The sequence below is a fragment of the Triturus cristatus genome, chromosome 5_1 (genome assembly GCF_964204655.1).
Source record: "Triturus cristatus chromosome 5_1, aTriCri1.1, whole genome shotgun sequence".
NCBI lineage: Eukaryota > Metazoa > Chordata > Amphibia > Caudata > Salamandridae > Triturus > Triturus cristatus.
In genome coordinates, this window is record NC_140587.1 from 414,400,917 (window position 1) to 414,423,121 (window position 22,205).

General features: G+C 49.4%; 1 protein-coding gene across 2 annotated transcripts in view; it reads left to right on the forward strand.

Moving 5' to 3' along the window:
* PABPC1 (poly(A) binding protein cytoplasmic 1) overlaps positions 1–21,903 on the forward strand; it is a 541,973-nt gene extending 520,070 nt beyond the window's left edge. For both annotated transcript variants that reach the window (XM_085605165.1, XM_085605166.1), the window contains exon 15: positions 21,811–21,903. In XM_085605165.1, coding sequence (XP_085461291.1) covers positions 21,811–21,900 — 90 coding nt within the window. In that variant the 3' untranslated portion in view covers positions 21,901–21,903. The remainder of the gene's footprint in view (positions 1–21,810) is intronic.
* The last annotated feature ends 302 nt before the right edge of the window (positions 21,904–22,205 follow it).

The following is a 22,205-nucleotide window of genomic DNA, read 5'->3' on the forward strand; positions in this document are numbered from 1 at the left end:
GCACAGAGTGCTCGACAAGTGCAGAACCAGCAACATGACTCTGATCCTGGTGGCCCCACAGTGGGCGAGGCAGACATGGTTCTCACAGATTCAAGAAATGGCGCAAGGCAATCCGTACAGGTTCGAGAGGAGAAAAGACCTGCTCTCAATGCAAAACGGGGAGGTCCTGCACCCAGAGCCAGAGACCCTCAACCTAGCAGCATGGCTCCTGAAGACCTAGAGTTCGCACACCTAAGATTACCTCAGAGCACTATGCGAGTGCTACGGGAGGCAAGGAAACCTACTACAAGAAAGTGCTACAGCGCAAAGTGGAAGAGATTCACGGTGTGGTGCAGGAAAAAGGGCCTGCAAAACAGAATGACAAGAGACTCAACTGTGCTGAGGTACCTCACACACCTTCTAAAGAGTAACCTCTGCTCGAGCTCCCTAAGGGTGCACCTAGCAGCGATCGTTGCCTACACCAGAGGTGAGAAGGGTGGAAGTTTCTTCAGCTCGCAGGTGGTGAAGAGATTCATGGAGGGAGCCAAAAGAATGGCACCCCCGAAAAGGTTGCCGCCGCCGGCATGGAATTTAAACGTGGTTCTGACGGAGCTCATGAAGGCGCCGTTTGAACCCATTCACAAGGCCAATCTACAAATGTTGACGATGAAAACTGCCTTTCTAGTGGCCATAACCTCACTACGCAGGGTGAGCGAGCTTCAAGCACTAACGCTACAGGAGCCCTACATTCAAATTCACAAGGACAGGGTAGTCCTGAGGACGGACCCACACTTCATGCCCAAGGTAGTGTCGGCGTTCCACATGAATCAGAGTATCCAGATACCGAGTTTCTTCCAAAACCCGACTACAAACGCAGAAAAGGCCCTGCACACCCTCGATGCCAGAAGAGCGGTGATGCACTACATTGAAAGAACCAAGGAACTCAGGAAGCAGCTGTTTGTGTCCTTTGCTACTAGCTTCATGGGTAGACCAGTGACCAAGGGCACCATCGCTAGGTGGATTGCCCTCACTATTCAATTCTGTCACAAACAGGCTGGACAGGAGCTAACGGAGGGGCCCCAAGCTCACTCCACAAGGAAGAAGGGGGCCACAGTTGCCTTCCTGGCAAACACGCCCATCCAAGACATTTGTCTCGCAGCAACTTGGGCATCTGTGCACACGTTCACAAAGCACTACTGCGTGGACATTCAAATGAATAAGGAAGCACAGGTCGGACAGAAGGTGCTACAACACATTTTCAACGACCAGCGATCATCTTCCACCCAGCCACCACAAAAATAGGAAAACCGCTACAAAGTCTATGCACAGCATAGTGAATCCAGAAAGATTCACGCTGCAAAACGAAAAGTTTCTTACCTGTCGGTGTAGTTTTGCAGCTTGAAGATCTTTCTGGATTCACTAGCGAACCCACCCACCTCCGCCAGGAAGATGAGGCTGGAGGAAGAGGGGGTGAAATGGATAGGATCAAATAAGTGGATACGTACAGAAATATGGACAAAAGGATTAATCAATCGCCTAGGGTAAAAAAAAAAAAAAAAAAACAAAATGGGGAAAAAAGAACCCGAAGATGGCGCCCCAAAGGTGGGACTTCCGCAGGAAGCACGACGACGTCACGGGAGGTGCACCAAATGGTGGACGTCGACGCCCACCTGGGCTACAAAAAAAAAAAAAAAAAAACAAAGAAAAGACTACGAATCCGGACCCAACCACAAGATCGCGGAATAATGCACAGCATAGTGAATCCAGAAAGATCTTCAAGCTGCAAAACTACACCGACAGGTAAGAAACTTTTCGATCTCTGTGTATAGTCATAATCTAGTGAATAGAATGGCAAGCCCATCCCCACACAACAAAAGCGGTGGAGAACACACAAGACACTACCACTACTGTGCGAACAAATTTCGCAGCGAAGCCTGCCCAACCTGAGCATCTTCCCTGGCATCCGTGTCGAGACAGTAATGCGCAGCAAAGGTATGGACCGATTTCCAAGTGGCTGCCTTGCAGATTTCCGCAATCGGAACATTACACAGCAAAGCCGTCGTGGCAGCTTTGCCCCTGGTGGAATGAGCCTTAGGTTTACCCCCTAAGGTCTTATTAGCCTTTTGATAACACAATTGTATGCAGGACACAATCCACCGAGAAATGGACTGCTTAGAGGTCGCAAGACCAGTCCTGGCTGAGCCATAATTAACAAACAATTGGTCAGACCTACGAATATCCTTGGTCTTATCCAGATAAAATTTCAACACCCTCCGAACCTCCAGGGAATGGAGAGACCTTTCTGCTGGCGAAGAGGGATTCTGAAAGAACGTAGGTAAAGTTATGGTCTGGTTGACATGAAAATCAGAGATAACCTTAGGAAGAAATTTAGGGTGAGTACGCATCACAACCTTAGCAGCATGAAATACAGTATAAGGTTCTTGACAACATAATGCCTGAAGTTCACTCACCCTGCGGGCCGATGTAATGGCCACTAGGAACGCCGCCTTCCAGGATAGGTGCTGCAATGAAGCCTTGTGAATGGGTTCAAAAGGCTCCTTCATCAGTCTGGACAGCACCACATTCAAGTCCCAGGAAGGCGAGGGAAGTCTGACGGGAGGAAACACTTTCTTCAAGCCTTCCAAAAAATCCTTGACCACAGGGATCTGAAAGAAGGAAGTCTGTGAAGGGCATTTCTGTAAGCAGTCAAAGCAGCCAGATGAACCTTAATGGAATGGAAATTAAGGCCAGACTGCGCCAGATGTAAAAGGTATGGAAGGATGACATCTTCCTTACATGTTGTCGGATCAAAGTCCTTGGACTTACACCAGATACAGAACCTCTTCCACTTGTAAGCATAGGATGTCCTAGTGGAAGGTCGCTTAGACTCCTTCAGAATGTCCATACAATCGTCTGGTAGATTCAGATGGCCATATTGCACTATTTCAGGAGCCATGCCGCCAAACTCAAAGACGAGAGGTTGGGGTGCACCATCCGCCCCCCGAACTTCGTGAGAAGGTCCGGCCTGCACGGCAACCACATGTGAGGAAGGAGAGACCGGTGAAGAAGGTCCGTGAACCACCACTGCCTGGGCCACTCCGGGGCGATCAGGATCATCCGCGCCCTGGACTGGGACAGCCTGATGAGCACCGCCGGAATCAGGGGAATGGGTGGAAAAGCGTACAGAAAGCTGTTCGACCAATCGATCCATAGCGCATTCCCCAGCATCCCCCGCTGGTAGTACCTGGATGCTAAGTCTCGGCATTTGCTGTTTTCGGCGGTGGCGAACAGATCTACGTCTGGAGTCCCCCACCTTGCGAAGACTTCTCCTAGTACTTCGTCGTTTATGACCCATTCGTGGTTTTCCTGAATCAGCCTGCTCAAGGCGTCCGCCTGAGCATTCTGCACCCCTGGCAGATGCGTGGCCGTAATCGTCAGTCCTCGGGCCAGCAGCCAGCGCCAGATCGCCTGCGACAGAGTGCGCGATCTCGACCCCCCCTGCTTGTTGAGGTAATACATCGTGGTTGTATTGTCCGTCTGTATCAGCAGCGAGTTGGTCTGGAAGGACGGAAGGAAGGCCTTCAGTGCCAGGAAGACAGATCTGAGTTCCAGGAAATTGATGTGGTACGTCGATTCCAGAGGAGACCACTTTCCTTGAATCTGCAAGTCCCCGGAATGCGCTCCCCAGCCCTGGAGAGAAGCATCCGTCACTACCCTCGTCGTGGGAATGTCCTTGTGGAAGGGAACCCCCTTGAGGAGGTTTTCCGCCGAACACCACACTTCAGAGACTGAAGAGCATGCAGCGACAGTCGTATCTTGTCGTCCCAAGAGCCTGTCCTCTGATCCCACTGATCCTCCAAGCACTCCTGCAGTCGTCTCATGTGTAGCCGTGCGTGAGGCGTGAGGAAGATACAGGAGGCCATCGATCCCAGTAGAGAAGACACCTTCCTCACTGTCGTCGATGGAGCAGTCCTGAGGTCCTGAGCCTTCCGAAGGAGTGATAACCGTCTCTCCTCCGAAGGAGACACGCTTGCTGACCGCGTATCGATGGAGGCCCCCAGGTACTGTATGCACTGGACCGGAGTCGTGACCGATTTGGACATGTTGACGTGTAACCCCAGCTTGTGTAAGAGAGCGCACGTCCATCGGAAGTGATCTTGTGCTTCCGAGAAGGATGAAGCCTTGATCAGCCAATCGTCCAGATACGGGTAGACAAACACCTTGTTCCTCCGCAGGTGTGCCGCCACCACCGCCATGCACTTCGAGAAGGTCCTGGGAGCAGACTTTAGCCCGAATGGCAGTACTGTGTATTGATTGTGATTGGCGCCGACTTGGAATCGCAGGAACTTCCTGTGCTTCCTCGCTATGGGCACATGGAAGTACGCATCCTGTAGATCTATGGCACAGAGCCAGTCTCCCCGTTGCAGCTGAGGGTAAATCTGGTGCAACGATAGCATGCGAAACTTCTCTCTGCGAATCCATTTGTTTGCCTGTCGCAAATCCAGAATGGGCCTAAACTCGTTCTTGTCCTTCTTGCGAACGAGGAAGAACCGAGAGTACAGACCTCTTCCCCTTTGAGATAGAGGTACCTCTTCTACCGCCTTTTTTCTCAACAAGAGGTCTGCCTCCGCCTGGAGTTCTCTCAGCTGGAATCGAGAGCTGACCGGCGGAATCGCTGGAGGCGGGCTGATAAACCGAAGACTGTATCCATTGCAAACAATATTCAGCACCCACTTGTCCTGAGTAATTTTTCTCCACTCTGCCGGAAAAAATTGAATGCTTCCCCCCACTGGAGTGGGTAACGGTTGAGGGGGAAGTAACCGCTCAGGGCCGAGACCAGGCCGGGCCCTTGGTAGTGGTAGTAGCCTGCTGGCCTCCTCTACCCCTCTGGCGCTTCTGGAAGGGCTTGCGGAACTGCTGCTGTTGTTGCTGCTGCTGTCCCGAACCCTGCCCACGCCCTCTGCCCGAAGACCCGAACCGCCTCTGGAACGGGCGCTTCTTCTTCTCGGCCTTCTCCAACCCAACGGCCGTCAGGGTTTCCGCCTCCGCCTTCATGCGGGCCATCTCATCGTCCGCATGTTTCCCGAACAGGGTTTCCCCCGAGAAGGGCAGGTTGGCCACTCTTTGCTGCGCCTCTGGCTTGAGGGACGTCCGGCGCAGCCACGAATGCCGCCTCTGGTGAACGCCATGACAGTAGGCGTGGGCGGCCAGCAAGGAGACATCCGCCGCTGCGCCGATCACCTGATTAGAAACCAGCATGCCTTCGCGCACTGTCTCCAAGAAGTCCTCCTTCTTGTCCCGGGGCAGCAGGTCCGCATACTGCTGCAGGGACTCCCACAGGGCCCGGTCGTAACGGCCCAACAAAGCCCCTGCACTCACCGCCTTCATGGTAGTGGCGGCGGTCCCACATACCTTCCTGCCCGCAGAGTCCAGCCAGCGGCTTTCCTTGTCAGGCGGGACCGTCGACGAAGGGGCGGTCGCATGTTGTTTCCTCGCCGCCGTCACGATGACCGAATCCGGCTTCGGGTCCACTCTCAAAAAGGTAGGATCCGACTCCGGGGCCCTATACTTTTTCACGAGCCTGGAGGGAGCGGCCTTCGTCATCGCGGGAGTGAGGAACAGCTCCAACGCGGGTTCCACCAGTCCTGGTACAAGAGGCAGTAGAGGGCGAGACAGATGTTTCTTATGAAGCGTCTCGAATATCACGGACGTCGTGGGTGTTGGAACCGTCACCGTGATACCCAACTTTGCAGCACCTCTCAACAGCACCTCTTGGAAAGAGACCAAGTCGTCCACCGGAGACACCCTAGTCCCCGGGGAGTCCGACAGCGTCGGGGAAAGGTCTCTGGTCGAGGAGCGCGTGTGCGACCTGGACCTGTACCTCCTACGGCGTCGTCCTGAGTCCGACGATGACCGTCCACGGCTCCGTGACCTTCTCCTCCTGTGAGAGCGGGAGCGCGACCTCTTCGGCTTCGGCCTGTCCGCCGGTCTAGCCGGTCCCGGCGACCGCGGGCGTCGTGGCTTCGGGGTCCCCTGCGGCGGAGTCGGGTACCTCGGAAGGGAAACCGACCGCGGGGGAACCGGCGGCGGTCCCACTGGAGTGCGTGGCAGCGACCGAGGTGGGGGCAGCGGAGGCAGTGTCTGCGGCTGTGGAGGCGGTGGTGGAGGTGGAGGAGGAGGCGGTGGCGGTGGTGGAGGAGGAGTCGGCGGAGGTGGGAGAGGAGGCGGCGACGGAGGCATCCGAGGAGGCGTATACACCGAGTACACCGATTCCGGTGACTCTCTCTTCCTCGACGGCGACCTGTGCCTCGACTGCGACTTGTGCCTCGACGTCTATCTCCTCTTCGGCGGCGACGTCGACCGTCTCTCCCTCAGGGTCCTGGCTGAGAACGAGTGGCAGATGGTACAGCCTTCAGGCACGTGGGACTGGGGAAGGCAACCTATACACACCTCGTGTGGATCAGTTTTAGCCTTCTTTCTACCACATTCCGGGCACTTGTCGAACAAGCCAGGCATGTTGACAGTACCAGCTACTAAGCACTTGAAAAAAGTGACAAAAATTGACAAAATCTCCAAAAAACCCTTGAAAAGGGGAGAGCTCAATGCTCCAGGGTCCTGCTAGCAGGAGCCGGAAAAAAGAACTGAAAAGAAACTACTCCTTCTGTAGTAGGGGTATCTCTGTTATAGTCATAAGCGACCCTTCCCTCCTCCCCGGTGGAGTAAACTGACAGTATCAGGCCTGTTGTTATACACCTTCAAAAAGAACTGAAAGTAACTTGCTTTGGCTGTGCATCCTGGGATACCGGGGGTCTCTGGAGAGTTCCTTAAAGGCACGGTATCCCTTTAGCAGACACATAATGACAGCCTATAGGGCTTGTCTGTCCACCCCTTCCTCTATTGTTTAAAGGGATTTTGGTGAAGGGACTGTGATACATTAAAGGTACATGTCAGATGTGAATAAAAATGACATTTAAAACTTTATTTTGGCTTTTGTGTTCACTTCAGAGGAAGTGCTGGCCAGTGCAGCCATGTTGTATTAGGCTGTATTATTTTGTCTGTCTCAAGTGTCTTTGCAGGTTTGCAAATGCAGGACACCTTAAGAGATATTTTGATTGCTCCGGGGTCCCCGCACATGGGCGGGACTATTCATAGATTATGACTATAACAGAGATACCCCTACTACAGAACTGGAGTTACAGGTAAGAAACTACTCCTTCCTTCCATAGGGTAACATTGACTGGTTTTACTTGGAAATTCTTCTAAGTGTCGAGTTTTGAAACTTTAAAATATTAAATCTAAAATCAGACGAATAACAAACGAAATTACTCACCAGTTATCAGGAGAGATCCCAGTGCTGTATCTTGGTGACCAGCACTGACCCTGCAAAGTAATCACAACCGTACTTACCACTAACTTGATTTTCCTCCGTAGGATAGCATTGCCTGGTTTTTACAAATATTAGTTAAAAATTGCGTGTATAACAAAAACGCATTCTTTCAACTGTTTACAGGAGATGCACCAGTGCTGGATCCAGGATCCCACACTGAGTAAGAAAAAGTAACGATAACCCTACTTACCTGCTAAATGAATTTCCTCCCATAGGATAACATTTGTGATTCTATGTGAAAAAAGTGTCCACTTTTAAAATACAATAATATTCCTTAAAAATCACAACTGTAACCAAAACGTTTTTACTCAACTGTTTACAGGAGATGTCCCAGGACTGAATCTAGGATCCAGTCCTGTGGTAAGAAAAGAAATCCAAAAAGTAATCAATTGCTTTTAACTAGAAATTCCCATTGAGTTCAATGTATCATTGTTTGAAATTGTGTTGCCTATTGCAACTGTATCTATTGCATTCAAAAGTCTATTGCCTATTGGAAGTATTCATCTGAACCATCTCATTCTGAGAAAGTATATTTTGATACCTATTGGTTCTAAAATAAAACTATATATTTTTATACAAAACCATTGGCCTAGAGTTCAGTTATTGAGTGTGTGAGACCATTTGCTGGCTGAGTGTGTGCAATAAATGCTTTACACTGTCCTCTGGTACTGCCTTACTGCACAACCAAGCTACCACTTTAGAGAGCAAGGTTATATCTAACTTTGCCTCTGCCAAACCTCTGGGGACTCTGTGCACACTGTACCTATTTGGGAACAGTATATTCAGAGCCACTTTCTTACACACCCCCAGTGGCGGTAGGGTGGCCGGGTGCAGAGTGTTGAGGCCCAATGTTATCCTATGAAGGATAGGGGGGCTCCGGTTGGTGGCGGCTGGCAAGCAGGCCATGGGGTTGAGGGAGCAAAGCTCCTAGGGTTAAGCTCAGGGCAAGTTGGGACCAAGTCGGCACCAAAGGGGCACCCTCAGCGGCGCTAGGGCAGCCGGGTGCAGGGTGCTGTTTTGAGGTCGGGTGCCCTGTTGATTTCAATGGAGATTTTCGATTCTGGTTTTCAGCTGCAGGCTCGGTCCAGGAAGACGTCCGGGAGGAACCAACAGCTGGGCAGGTAAGATGGAGGGCTCGGGGACGTAGGTGCACCTCGGGTTCTTTTCTCCAGGGCGCAGGGCGGCTGCATGCAGGGGTGTCTTTTGAGGTCGGATGTCACCTTACCGGGCCACTCGCGGTTTGGGGGGGGGTCTCTGCAGAGGCTGCAGGCGACGTCGGGGAGTCCTGAAGGGGTCAACCCACGGTGGACTCGGACTCTGGAGCACTGGGGAACCTCGCTGGGACAAGTGGGCCACTCTAACTCGGGCCGTTGGCGACGGGTGCAGTGATAGTTCCAGGCGTCTGGTTTCTTTGTTCTCAGCAGGCTCAGTCTGTTTTCGGAGTTTCTTTTGAACAGGGCAGCTGTTCACAGGAGATCCGGTCTTTGTTGAAGGCAGTCAGTCCTCCCAGGGGTCCTGGAGGTCGCTATCTGCAGGACTGGACGATTTTTGGCGCAGGATATCTGGAAACTGCAGACTGGCCGGTAGGGCTGGGGCCAAGTCAGTTGTTCTCTGCAGTCTCCTCTGCTGGGTGTCTTCTTTCGTCCTTTTTCTTCTTAGGTTGCGGGAATCGGAGGACGGAATGTTCAGGGTGCCCCTAAATACTAAATTTAGGGGCGTTAGTGGTAAGTAAAAGGCAGGGACCAATGGGTCCCTTACCTTGGGTGGGGTACAACCCCTCTTCTGCCACACTCCGCCAAGCCAGCCCTTTCGTGGAAGAGGACGAGCCGGGGGTCAACCCTCAAGAGGGGGAGGAGCGAACTCAAAGTGGCTTGCCCACTATAAAAGACCCCCACACGACAGTGGGAGGCAGAATAGTGCACCACCTACATCAGTGGAAAAACATCACAACAGACAGTTGGATTTTAAATGTGGTACGCCACTGCTATTGTATAGAACTAACCCACCAAGAAAGAAGTTCCAAGGACCGAACTCTTACAATTAAGACAGTAAATAAAAAAACGCCTACAAAAATAAGCAATAGAGATGGTACCAAGAAGGGAACACAACAAAGGAAACTACTCACCTTCTTGATACCAAAGCAAGATCTCGCGCTAAAACCTATCTTAGACCTCAGATTCATAAGCACATTAATTTGCAGACAGCATTTCAAAATGTCAACACTACAGGAAGTAATCCCACAGCTACAGAAAGGGGCAACAATAGATCTAAAGGACACCTATCTGCACATTCCCATGAATCAAGCTCACAAGAAATACCTCGGGTTCTTCCATGAGAACACTCACTACCAATTCAAGGTCTTGCCCTTCAGAATAAAATCAGCGCCAAGAGTCTTCACAAAGGGCCTAGCAGCGTTAGTGGCATCCCTAAGAAGGAAAGGAATCCACGTCTGTCCCTACCTAGACGACTGGCTGGTGAAGGCAAACTCAAAACAAAGATGTTACACACACATTCACCAGGTGATCCCGGCACTTAAAAGATGGTGTTTTCAATAAGCCTCAAAAAGTAATCAACTAACCCAGAACAAGAAAAGACCTTCCTAGGAGCAAGATTAAACACCAAAGGTTGCACGGGCATACCCGACCCAGAGGAGAATACAGGCTATCAGACAAACATGCCTGTACCAGAAGGGTCATTCTCTGACGGTCATGAAACTCATGGGCATGATAGCATCATGTATTCCTCTCATCCCCCATGCATGTCTCCACATGTGCCCTCTACAAGAGTGGCTAGGCAACAGTTGGTCACAATCCACAGGGAGTTGGGAGTATCTAGTGGTTGTAACAGAAAGGCTTCAGAAGGAGATACAATGGTGGGCATCAAAGAACATAACGCTAGGCAGACCTTTCCAATCACCAACTCCCTTAGTGACCATCACAACAGATGCGTCCCAAATGGGTTGGGGAGTACATTCAGGAAACCTGAGGGTAGGGGTCAATGGAACGAAGCAGACTCCATAAAGCACATCAACTGCCTGGAGATGAAGACAATGCTCCTGGCACTAAAGGCATTTCAAAGCCACATAGGAGGTAAGGCAGTATTGATCCAGAAGGACAATACCATGACAAAGTTTTACCTCAAGCAGGGAGGAACAAAATCATTCACCCAAGGCAAACTAGCCCAGGAAATATGGAAATGGGCCTATTAAAAGAAAATCTGCCTACAGGCAATTCACCTGCCAAGGAAGGACAACACTAAAGCAGATCAACTCATCAGACAAAACAGCGTATCACACAAATAGAAGATAAAGCAAAGGAGCCTGCAACAGGTCTTCAACCTCTTGCTAGACCTATTCGCAACAATGGAGAAAAAAAAATGCCAATCCTTCTCCTCCAGGTTTCAACACCACCCATCAAAAGGGAATGCTCTGTCACTTAACTGGTCAGGAACATTTGCATTCCCTTTTCCTCCAATTCCTCTACTACAAAGGGTACTGGGGAAAACCAGGAACAAATCTAATACTCCTAACCCTGCAATGAGCAAGACAAACCTGATATTCAAGCCTAGTCGAGCTGTCCAGGGGACAGATGATCAAATTCAAGGCAGACAAAGACCTTCTCGCAATGCAAGGGTGGGCGTCAGATCTTTCACCGAGAACAAGCAACACTCAGCCTAGCAGCTTGGCATCTGAATACATAGAGTTCGGACATCTGAACTTACCACAAGGAACCTCGGAAATACTAAAGGAGGCAAGAAAACATGCCACAAGACCATGCTAAGCAGCTCAGTGCAAACGGTAAACCATATGGTGTACAGCAAACAATACCCTAAATGTGATCTCTACACAGGAAACCATGCTTGTATATCTCACACACTTGCTTGACAGTAACATCAACTTCTCAAGCCTCAAGATGCACCGGACAGCAATTGTAGCCTACACCAGGGGAGATTCATGTCACAGCACCCATCATCGTAAGATTCCTGGACGGGTCCAAAAGGATTGCACCCCCAAGAAAAGCTCCAGCCCCAATGTGGAACTTAAACACAGTTCTAACACAACTAATGACAGAACAGTTTGAGCCTATGAGCAAAGCAGAACTCAGATACAACACTATAAACACTGTCTTCTTAATAGCTATAACATCTCTACGGAGACTAATTGAACTACAGGCATTAACTATTGAGGAACCATACATGCAAATCCACAAGGACAAGGTTATCTTAGGGACAAACCCTCAATTCCTACCCAAGGTAGTTAGCAAATTCCTCATGAACCAAAGCATACAGCTCGCAGATCTTCATCCAAAACCCACGAACACGACTAGAAAGAAGACTTCATACCCTGGACATTAGGGCTTTACTATACTATCTACAGGAGACAAAGCAATTCCTTAAAGGGAAACATTGTGTTCGAGGCATATGAGCTGCAGATTACACACTATGCATAGATCGCCATCTGGTGTTGGGTCCGGATGTTTGCACTTGTTGTTGTCCTGGAAAGTCTTTGTAAGTCACGAGGTATGCGACTCCTCCTTAGGATCATAGTGCGCATGGGCATCAGCTCCATCCTCAGATTGTTTTTTTCCGCCATCGGGTTCGGATGGGCTTCTCGCACTCCAGTTCGGAACAGTTACCGATTCCTGTTTCGACGCGCAATCCTTCACCCTTTCGACGGTATTGTCTCGAACGCGAACCCTAATCTGTGCGCATCTCTACCAGTCTTCGATTCCAGTCATCGAAAAAGGCCTTCGGGCCGACCCGAGGCTTAGCATCTGGCTCATGGAAAGGACGCCTTTCAAAAAATGTCCTCGATGTGGGTTGAAGTTTCCCACACCGATCTGCATGAGGTGTGTAACCTCTGCCTCTCTCCTGAGCACGAGGCCAAAGTCTGTCCTGCTTGTGCCTCCTTCCGCTCGAAGACCAACCGAGATCGACGAGCTCAAAGGACAATGGCTCGCTCGTCGAGTTCGATCCCGACATCTTCAAGGAGGGCGTCTATGTGCCAGAGGAGTGGGTCGAAGAAGAGCTCATCAGCGCGTCCGAAGCCGATGACTCCGTCAAAGAAGTGACTCCAGCTCAACGGGTCGTAAGTGAAGACATCGACCCTGACCCACTCCCTAAAACCAAAAAGGTTTCGGTCACACCTTCGCGCTCAGGTGCACACCGACACCCTGCTTCCCATGCCCCGCCCTCGGGCCCAGCAAAGAAGCCTACCAAGCCCTCCGGCGACTCGGGCTCAAGTCTGCCTGCCACCGGTGCCCAAACCCAATCATTGGCACCGAAAAAGAAGCCACACCCCTCAGGGCCGACCGCTACTTCCACCCCGAAGCCCTTGGCACCAAAGACTCCAGCCAGTGACTCCCCGGGACCGAAAAAACACTCGAGCCGACGAAGTCGCTCCCCAAGAGCGCGGACTCTCACTCTTTGGAGCCGAAAAAAGCATAGACCCCGAAGAAGCGCACACACACTGACAAATCGCATAGCTCGAAGCCCAAAACTGCTCTGCAGCCAGCGCCGAAAAAGCCCTCTGTGCCAACACCGAACACCCAACCTTCTTCAGAAGAGCTTTTTCAACCAGACCCTCAACAAAAAACTTTAAAGACCCTAAAACCGATGAATTGACTGTTACAGAAAAAGACCACTGGACATGCCAGCACCAGCTCCACCACCTAAAAAGAGGGATATAGCCACATCACCTCTTAGGGTACCTTCTCCACCTCCCCAACCTCGTTCTCCTACGCCATCCCCTACACCAGTAGATGACACATATGACACAGGGGACAGTGACAACAACATGCCTCTAAATGACCCCAGTCCACCAGGATCCCCTGACCCCTGGGATGACTACAATACGCCTGATGTCCCTAATATCCCACAAGAGGAAATCTACCCCTCTAGGCCTCCCCCACCAGAAGATACCATGGGGTTTAACCAGCTAATCCACCGGGCTGCCCAGTACCACGGGGTCGACCTACATACAAAACCGGTCAAAGACGATTTTTTAATGGACACTTTCGACACCTCCCAAAGGTCCACATCCACTTTACCCATGCTCAAAGGGGTGATTTAACACGCTACAGAAGTGTTTACAGACCCTGTCAGGACAAGAATCATCAATCCTAGAATTGAGAAGAAATACAAAGCTGCCCCTACAGACCCAGCTTACATTAGGGGCCCTGTTCCATTAGACTCCATGGTAGTCTCAAATGCTAGGAAAAGGGCTAATTCGCAGACAACTGGTGATGCCGCTCCGCCCGACAAGGAGTCTAAACTCCTGGACGCCTCTGGCAAAAGAACAGCGTCCCAGGCAGCTAATATTTGGCGCATCGCAAATACTCAAGCCCTGTTAGCTAGATACAATAGGGCTCACTATGATGAGTTAAGAGTCCCTACTCCAACACCTCCCGGGCAAATACAAACATAAGGCCAACGACCTAATACAAGAGGGTAAAGTTATCACCAACACCTCTATCCAGTGTGCTCTTGATGTAGCAGATACCGCATCCAGAGCAGTGAACACAAGCGTCCTTCGCAGGCACGCGTGGCTATGCATTTCCGGGTTTAAACCTGAGGTTCAATCAACCATTCGACCAACAACACCTTTTTGGCCCTAATGTTGATGTGTCCTTGGAGAAGATGAAAAAGGACACAGATACAGCCAAATCAATGGGAGCCTTGCAATTGCAAGCTCCCAGATGTTCTTTTCGTCGCTCATCCTACAGGGGCAACTCCAGGGGATACTAGTCTGATACCCCATCCACTTCCTACAAGTCTCCCACCCAATCCACCTTCACCAGAGGTTACCACAGAGGAGGATACAGAGACAACAAGGGCAGAGGCTAGACTAACACCCGCTCTGCCTCCACCCTTGCCCAATGACTTCCTTCCGCTTCCCCCGGACCATTCCACTCCTGTCGGGGGAAGACTACAGCAGTCCCTTCCTGTCTGTACCAACGTCACCAGACAGGTGTGTGCAACAAATAGTGCAATCGGGTTACTGTCTCGAACTCACCTCTACCCCCCACCCCCCAAACATTCCACCCAGACAGCGTCCAATGTCAGCAGAACATTTGTCACTCCTCAAACAAGAGGTAATTTCCTTACTACAAACAAGTGCAATAGAACTAGATCCCATGCACCAACAAAACACAGGAGTTTACTCCCTGTATTCTCATACCAAAGAAGGATGGCTCTCTGAGACCTATTATAGACCTCAGGCCACTAAACTTGTACATACAATCAGACCACTTCCACATGGTCACACTACAGCAAGTCCTCCCTCTACTTTAACAGGGAGACTTCCTGGCCACCTTCGATCTCAGACGCCTAGTTCCATACACGCTGCTCACAGAAAATATCTCAGGTTTGTAGTGGACGGGCAGCACTATCAATTCAAAGTACTCCCTTTTGGAGTCACAATAGCACCACGGGTATTCACAAAGTGCCCTAGCAGTAGTCACAGCCTGTGAGAAGTTGGCCTGGCATATGCTGGTCACTAGTTATAGTGGCCACCTTGCACCAGTCCAATTCGACACTTAAGGTGATGGGTTAAAGACAACCTTTAAAGAAAGCTATCCTAGTGGTAGCTGTGGAGAGCAGCCTTCAGGCTAAGTCTTGAAGGAGTGTTAAGCTTATTGTTTTACCATAGATAACCTCTTGAATGACCAAATGAAAGAGTAGTCCACACAGGTATATATATAAAATATATGTATTTATTCTAAACAGAATCCCACAAGTCTCTTTATGAGGCTAGAGGTAAAGTTACAATTTAAACAAGCATTTATAGATACAATAAATAGCACTGGAATCACAGGGCCCCAGGGGGCGACGAAACCATATATTAAAGTGGTATAAGAACCACGACAATTCTACAGACAATGCCTAGGGCATTTAGGATCGCTGGCCCCTTAAGAATCCACCCCAGGTGATGAGGAAGGGGACCCACGGGAGGCGTGTGCAGTGGTAATAGCTGCTATCGGGATCTCTATTAAAACCTTTGGAGAATGTTACGGTTTGATTTTAAAAGATTAAAGACACTTCTAGCAGGAGTTCAAAGTTAAAAACTTAGAGTTAAGCTTTTGAGGAGCCCACTAGAAAACGAGAGTACCGAGGTACCACTGTTACCTGCCCCAGGGAAGCCGGTTGCATAGGTCGTTTTCGATGTCGGGTCGCGGGCTGATTTTCAATTAGAAAATGTACAAAACTGCTGCTAGCCAAAAGCGTCTATGATGTTGTGAAGAATGAAGTTGTAGATCTTGTAGAGGAGAACCTGAAAGCAGAGGGGACAGAGTCTGGGTCACGGCACAGTGACCAGGGAGCTCAAGGAAAAGAGCCCTCCAATGTCGGGTGCTTCAAGTGGAAAAAAGGTGTAGCTTGGATCTGCAGCCACGGGCTCCTGGAGGCTTCAAGGAAGGCCAGCTTCTGGAGGGCGACTGTCCCACGACGGATGAGGGTCGCTGCGGTGTTAGTGCCCGGATTGGATCCACTAAGCCTTGGCAACCGCAACCCACGCAAGATGAACAAATCAGCTACTGGTGCAGACCCCCGAGGTCTGAGCGAGGTCTCCTTCGAGGAGACTGTAGAGCAGGCCTGGAGCAACCAGGGGAACTCTTAAAAGTAAAGATTGACCTCTGCTAAGGCCCACAAGTCGAGAGACAAGGGACCGTGGGAGGCAGCAATTTGGAGTGCGTTAAAGGGTGCCCACGGGCCATAGGAGTGGGCTAGGGCGCTGATCTTTGGCACAGTTGCTGCTGAGAGGTTGGCTCAATATTGGGCCAAAGCACAACTTCCCCCCCTGGTTAGGGTCGTGTGCTAGGCAAGAGGTGGCCGGTGTCCTGGGGTATTTGGGATCTCGGCACCCACGCGGTCCACGGTGCTCAGACTTGCTGGGCACGCTCACTGGCCTCTGGGATGCTAGGAAACCCACCTCAAGGGTGAGAGGAGTCGTCTATGTCCGCAGGAGCAGCGAAGCTCCAACCGGGTCACTTGCAGTGTTTCAGGTGCCTGCCAAGCAGGGGGTTAACTCATTTACCCCAAGGGAGATTTCTTCAGTCCGCTGGGCAGCAGCTCGTCGAAGGTCAGGTCTGTGAAGTCCAAGATTAATCTGAGGCTCTGGGGACACAGTATTCACCTTTATCCAAGAGATTAGGGGAGGGTCCAGATCAGAGCCCACCAATGAGAGTTGAGGCGGGAAAGGGTGGCTACACCCTCTCCCCTTTGTGTGCTTCCTGCCTAGGCGAGGGGCAAGATGCCCCTGAACCGGTTCCAGGCGGTGTATGCAGAATGTAGGTGCTGTAGCAGCCTACGTGCAACTCTGAAAGGCATCCTATGGTGCACCCACCCAGTTCCAATCCACATAGCCTGTCTGGGAAGGTGCTGGCACCTCCCTGCAACAGGATCCCTATTGTCCAGCTGCTGAGGCTGGTGTTTTGCCCAGCAACAGGCAGCCAGTCGTGTGGGTGGCGAGTAGCATCCATTTTGTGATACGTGTGCACTTTTAAATTGGTGTCTAAATTCTGCCGCTTTTCCCATATCTCCCCTCTAGCAGGGGGGAATCATGCCCTCATGCCCATGGCTGGACTGGGGGTATGATTCCTACATGTTTGACACCAAACACGATATGGTTCTGTGTAGCCATTCTCAAATTATCATGCTATCGCGATATACTTGTATGCGGTTAAGAGTAAATGGTATGGCCACACTACAAACAACCCAGCAATGATTTTTACGAGGGTTGCAGAGGGGCCCTACTCAAGTAGGGGTCCCCCCCTCACACATATCTCAGCACCCTGCCTTGTAGGATTAGCAAGGCCTGCTTGAGGGCTGACCAATGAGAATACATGTGTTGTACATAGGTGGGATGCAGGGTACCTGTATCCCTGTAAGGGGGTGCAAGCACCACCTTACCCAGACTACAGTAGTGGTCTGGTGGTGTCATTTGGTATGGCTGTCCCATGGTGACACAATAAGTGCTGCAGCCCTCGTAGACCTCTGAGGGACCCATGCCCTGGGTACCTAGGGTACCATCTACAAGGGATGACAGGGTATCCTCAGTATCCAATTGGGTTGTACCTAGGGTACTCCCATCAGTTTTAGGGAGGAAGCAGATGTGGTCCTGGATAGCAGGATCCCAGCCAGACTAGTCAAAAACCATCCAAATACCAGGCAAAAAGTTGGGGGCAAACATATAGTCAGATTCCACCTTCCTACACAGCCCATCTAAGGAGAAAACACATTAACGTCTTCCCATACCTCGACGACTGGCTCATAAAAGCCAGCTCGTACAACCAGTGTGTTCATCACATTCACGTGACTATTCAGTTACTCCACGACCTGGGGTTCACAGTAAACCACACCAATTCTCATCTGCAACCCTCTCACACACATCAGTACCTCTGCGCCACAATAAATGCCTCAAAAGCGCTAGCCTATCCCAGTCCAGCAAGGATAGCAAGCATTCTCGCTCTCCTACCCGAGTTTCAGCCGCATCTCTCTCCAAGCTCGAGTGTTCATGCAGCTCATAGGGATGTTGGCTTCTTGCATATTCATAGTGCCTCACGCCAGACTCCAGATGCGTCCCATACAAGAGTGCTTAGCACGCCAATGGAACCAGGCTCAAGGTCAGCTAACAGATCTGGTGGTGTTAGACGGTCGCACTCATCGCTCTCTGCAGTGGTAGAACACCAAAAACCTTTCCAAAGGGCGACCGTTCCTAGAGCCAGTTCCTCAAATTGTCATAACAGCGGATGCATCGCTCTCCGGCTGGGGGGGGGCTCACCTATTACATCACACCATGCAAGGCAGGTGTACACCTCAACAGAAGTTATTCCACATCAATTACCTAGAATTACCGCCCATATTCCTAGCCTTAAAAGCATTTCAAAAACGAATATCGGGCAAGGCTGTCGTTGTCCACACAGACAACATGACAGCCATGTACTACATCCAAAAACAGGGAGGGACACACTCTCTGCAGCTCTCCCAGCTAGCACAAAACATATGGAGGTGGGCTATACCTCAACCTAGTTCTCCTAGCCCAACACGTCCCAGGATTCCAAAACACCATGGCAGATCTGTTAAGTCATGAACAGATCCACGAGTGGGAACTCCATCCACAAGTTCTTCAACCATACTTTCAAATGTGGGGGCAACCACAGATAGACCTCTTCGCCACCCACGAAAATGCCAAATGCCCAAGCTTCGCCGCCAGATACCCACACCCATTGTCCTAAGGCAATGAGATATGGATGAACTGGTCATGCAGATTTGCATACACCTTTCCGCCTCTCCCACTCATACCACTAGTGATGCGCAAACTACAGCAACACTCACTGACTCTCATTCTAGTTGCTCCGACTTGGGCCAGACAACCGTGGTACATCACATTGCTGGAAATGTCAGTAGTCCCGCACCAAAGATTACACCTCTCACCACGCCTCTTAACAGAACCGTGGAGAGATCAGACACCCAAACCCAGCTCAGCTCAACCTTGCGATCTGGCTCCTGAGGTCTTAGAATTCGGTTACCTTAACCTTCCTCCTGACTGTATGAACGTCATTAAGGAGGCTAGACGCCCTACCACGAGAGCCTGCTATGCAGCCACGTAGAAACTATTTGTGATATATTGCCATAACAATGCCATCAATCCTCTAGATGTGTCTATCCGACACATCATAACCTACCTACTACACCTACAAAGGTGCAACTTAGCCTGTAAGTCTATTCGGGTGCACCTTGCTGCTATAGCAGCATATCTACAAAATGGACAACATTTATCACTATTTATAGTACCCGCCATCAAAGCTTTTATGGAAGGACTCAAACGGATAATTCCTTCCAGAGTTCCACACTCACCTGTGTGGAATTTAAATATCGTTCTCACACGACTAATGGGACCTCCTTTTGAACCTCTACATAAATGTGAGCTACAATTTTTAACATGGAAGGTTGCTTTCCTAGTGGCCATAACTTCTCTAAGAAGAGTTAGTGAGCTACAAGCCCTAACTATTCAGGAACCATTCTTACAAATGCATCACAATAAAGTGGTTCTCCGCACTAATCCTAAATTCCTCCCAAAAGTAATTTCCCCCTTCCACCTTAATCAATCTGTGGAGTTGCCCGTTTTCTTCTCGCAACCACACAGTCGCAGAAAGAGCTCTTCATACTTTAGATGTTAAAAGGGCATTGCTCTATTACATTGAAAGAACACAACCTTTTCGAAAAACCAAACAACTTTTCGTTTTTCTCACCACCACACAAAGGCAATCCCATATCTAAGTCCGGGATAGCCAGATAGATTGTTAAATGCATACAAATTTGCTACCGCAAGGTATAACGCACTTTAATTGTTCCTCCTAAAGCCCAGTCTACAAGAAAAATAGGGGCTTCTATGGCCTTCTTAGGGAGCATTCCATTAGATGACATCTGCAAAGCAGCTACATGGTCTACACCACATACGTTCACCAAACACTATTGTGTAGATGTGCAATCAAAACAACAAGCCAGTGTGGGCCAAGCTGTACTCAAAACCCTATTTCAGACTACTGCAGCAGATACTGGTGGCCGCCGCTAGGGAGTGGGACTGCTATACAATCTATGCATAGTGTGTAATCTGCAGCTCCTATGCCTCGAACGGAATATGCTACTTACCAGTAAGCATCTTTTCTTGGCATGTAGAGCTGCAGATCTACACACGCCCACCCGCCTCACCGGCTTCCTTTATCTGCTCCAGTATTATCTTATTTACATACGGTATACAAGTGCATCTTCCTGTTTTCTTACAAAGCTCCATCATTTCCCTGCTTTTGAAAAACGATCGGAGGATGGAGCCGATTCCCATGCGCACTATGATCCTAAGGAGGAGTCCCATACCTCGTGACTTCCAAAGACTTTCCAGGACACAAACAAGTGCAAACATCCGGACCCAACACCAGATGGCGATCTATGCATAGTGAGTAGATCTGCAGCTCTACATGCCAAGAACAGATGCATACTGGTAAGTAGCATATTCCTTCTCTCACTCTAGGACCAATGTGCCAAAAGACACTATGTGCAGCAACATGAGCATCTCCACACACCTTCACCAAACATTACTGTGTGGATATACAGATGACTAAGAAAGCTCAAGTGGGGCAAAAGGTACTTCAACACCTGTTTGCAAAATCTTCCTCATCTTACCACAACCACCCCAAGGAGGGGGAAAGCGCTACATAATCTAATGCACATCATGTGAATCCAGAAAAGGATTCATGCTGTATAATGAAATGGTTACTTACCAGTAGGAGTAGTTTTGCAGCTTGAGGAGTTTTCTGGATTCAGATGCGAACCACCCACCTCCCCTCAGAGGTTGAATGCAAACAGGTGGGAAAAGATCACTTAAATAAAGAACTAAAAACAACAAGATGTAAGATATACCCTATTTTGCCAAGTAAGGGAAAGGGAGAAAAAAGAATCCAAAGATGGCTACCACGCACAGAAACTACAGGGAGGCGATCTGACGTCACAGAAGGGATGGACTGAGCACCAAATGGTGGTCAACGATGCCCCAAAGAGTGAAAAAAAGACCATCGTGGACCCAACCACTAGATGGCGGGATAATGCACAGAATGTGAATCCAGAAAACTCTTCAAGCTGCAAAACTACTCCTTCTGGTAAGTAACCATTTCGTTACCAGGCAAAAAGTGGGGGGTCACCATGTCAAGGGCTAATTTCCTGCAGTGTATCTACAGCCACACGTCTTGAACTGAAAATATTACTTGCACTGTAAGTATCGTTAGTGGCTTGTAGTGCTTTTGATTCTCACACACACACACCCTCCTCCCTGGTTGCCTAAGGCAATTGCAGTGTCCTTTCTATCTTTATCCCTCTTTTTTTGGACATTTCTCTATACATCACTTCACATTCCTCCCCAACCACTATTTGGGAGAACAATGAAGCTGTTGACCATGCGCTTTACCAGCAAAAATAGTCACCCTACCTTGTGACTCGAAAGACTTCGAAGAGAAGCAACTTACACACATCCGGCCTGATGTTAGATGACATGAGTATGCACAGCATGTGCAACTACAGCTCTACATGCCACGAGCAGATGCTTACAGTGTAAGTAACATTTTCATTTTGCTACACTGACATTGCCCCGGTACTTGAGATTTTTTGGCTTAACCGATCTTTTTTTTTTTTGTTTGTTTTTTGCATGAATGTAGTTTCAGCTATGTTGGAATGCTACAAGCTGTATTTTCTCCTTTCTGTGTTTTTCATCTTTATTTTTGTGTATATTTCTATTGCTTTGCAAATAAAATATGCACTATCAAAAGTATTCAAAACAATATGTAAAATGTAAATGTGTACAGAGGAGCTCTGCTGTTAAAGTAGACTATTGTGCTGAAGAGTGATAACAAGTTTTACAGTCAGAATACCTGTAAATTAATTTTCATCCCTCTTCATAGGTTGATGAAGCTGTTGCTGTATTGCAAGCTCACCAGGCTAAGGAGGCAGCACAAAAAGTTAACAATGCCACTGGTGTTCCAAGCGTTTAACACGTGAGTATTTGCTGTACTTCATTATGCGGTGAGGAACAGGGAATAGTACATTTCTTACATAAAAATTAGGTGCCAGTAAAGTAACTGACTGTGAAAAGATGCTACTCTTTTCACTCATTTGATGCATACCTCATCTACAGGTATCTAAATTTTAACTTATTGTGGGCATTTTGGAACTGTATGCCTGTTGACGAAGATATTTATTCTTCATTTGAAGTCACATTATGTATGAAGCTGGAATTTTGTTGCAGTTGTCTCCCAACTTTTTGCCCCATTTTTGACTACTAAATGCTGGTTTTCAC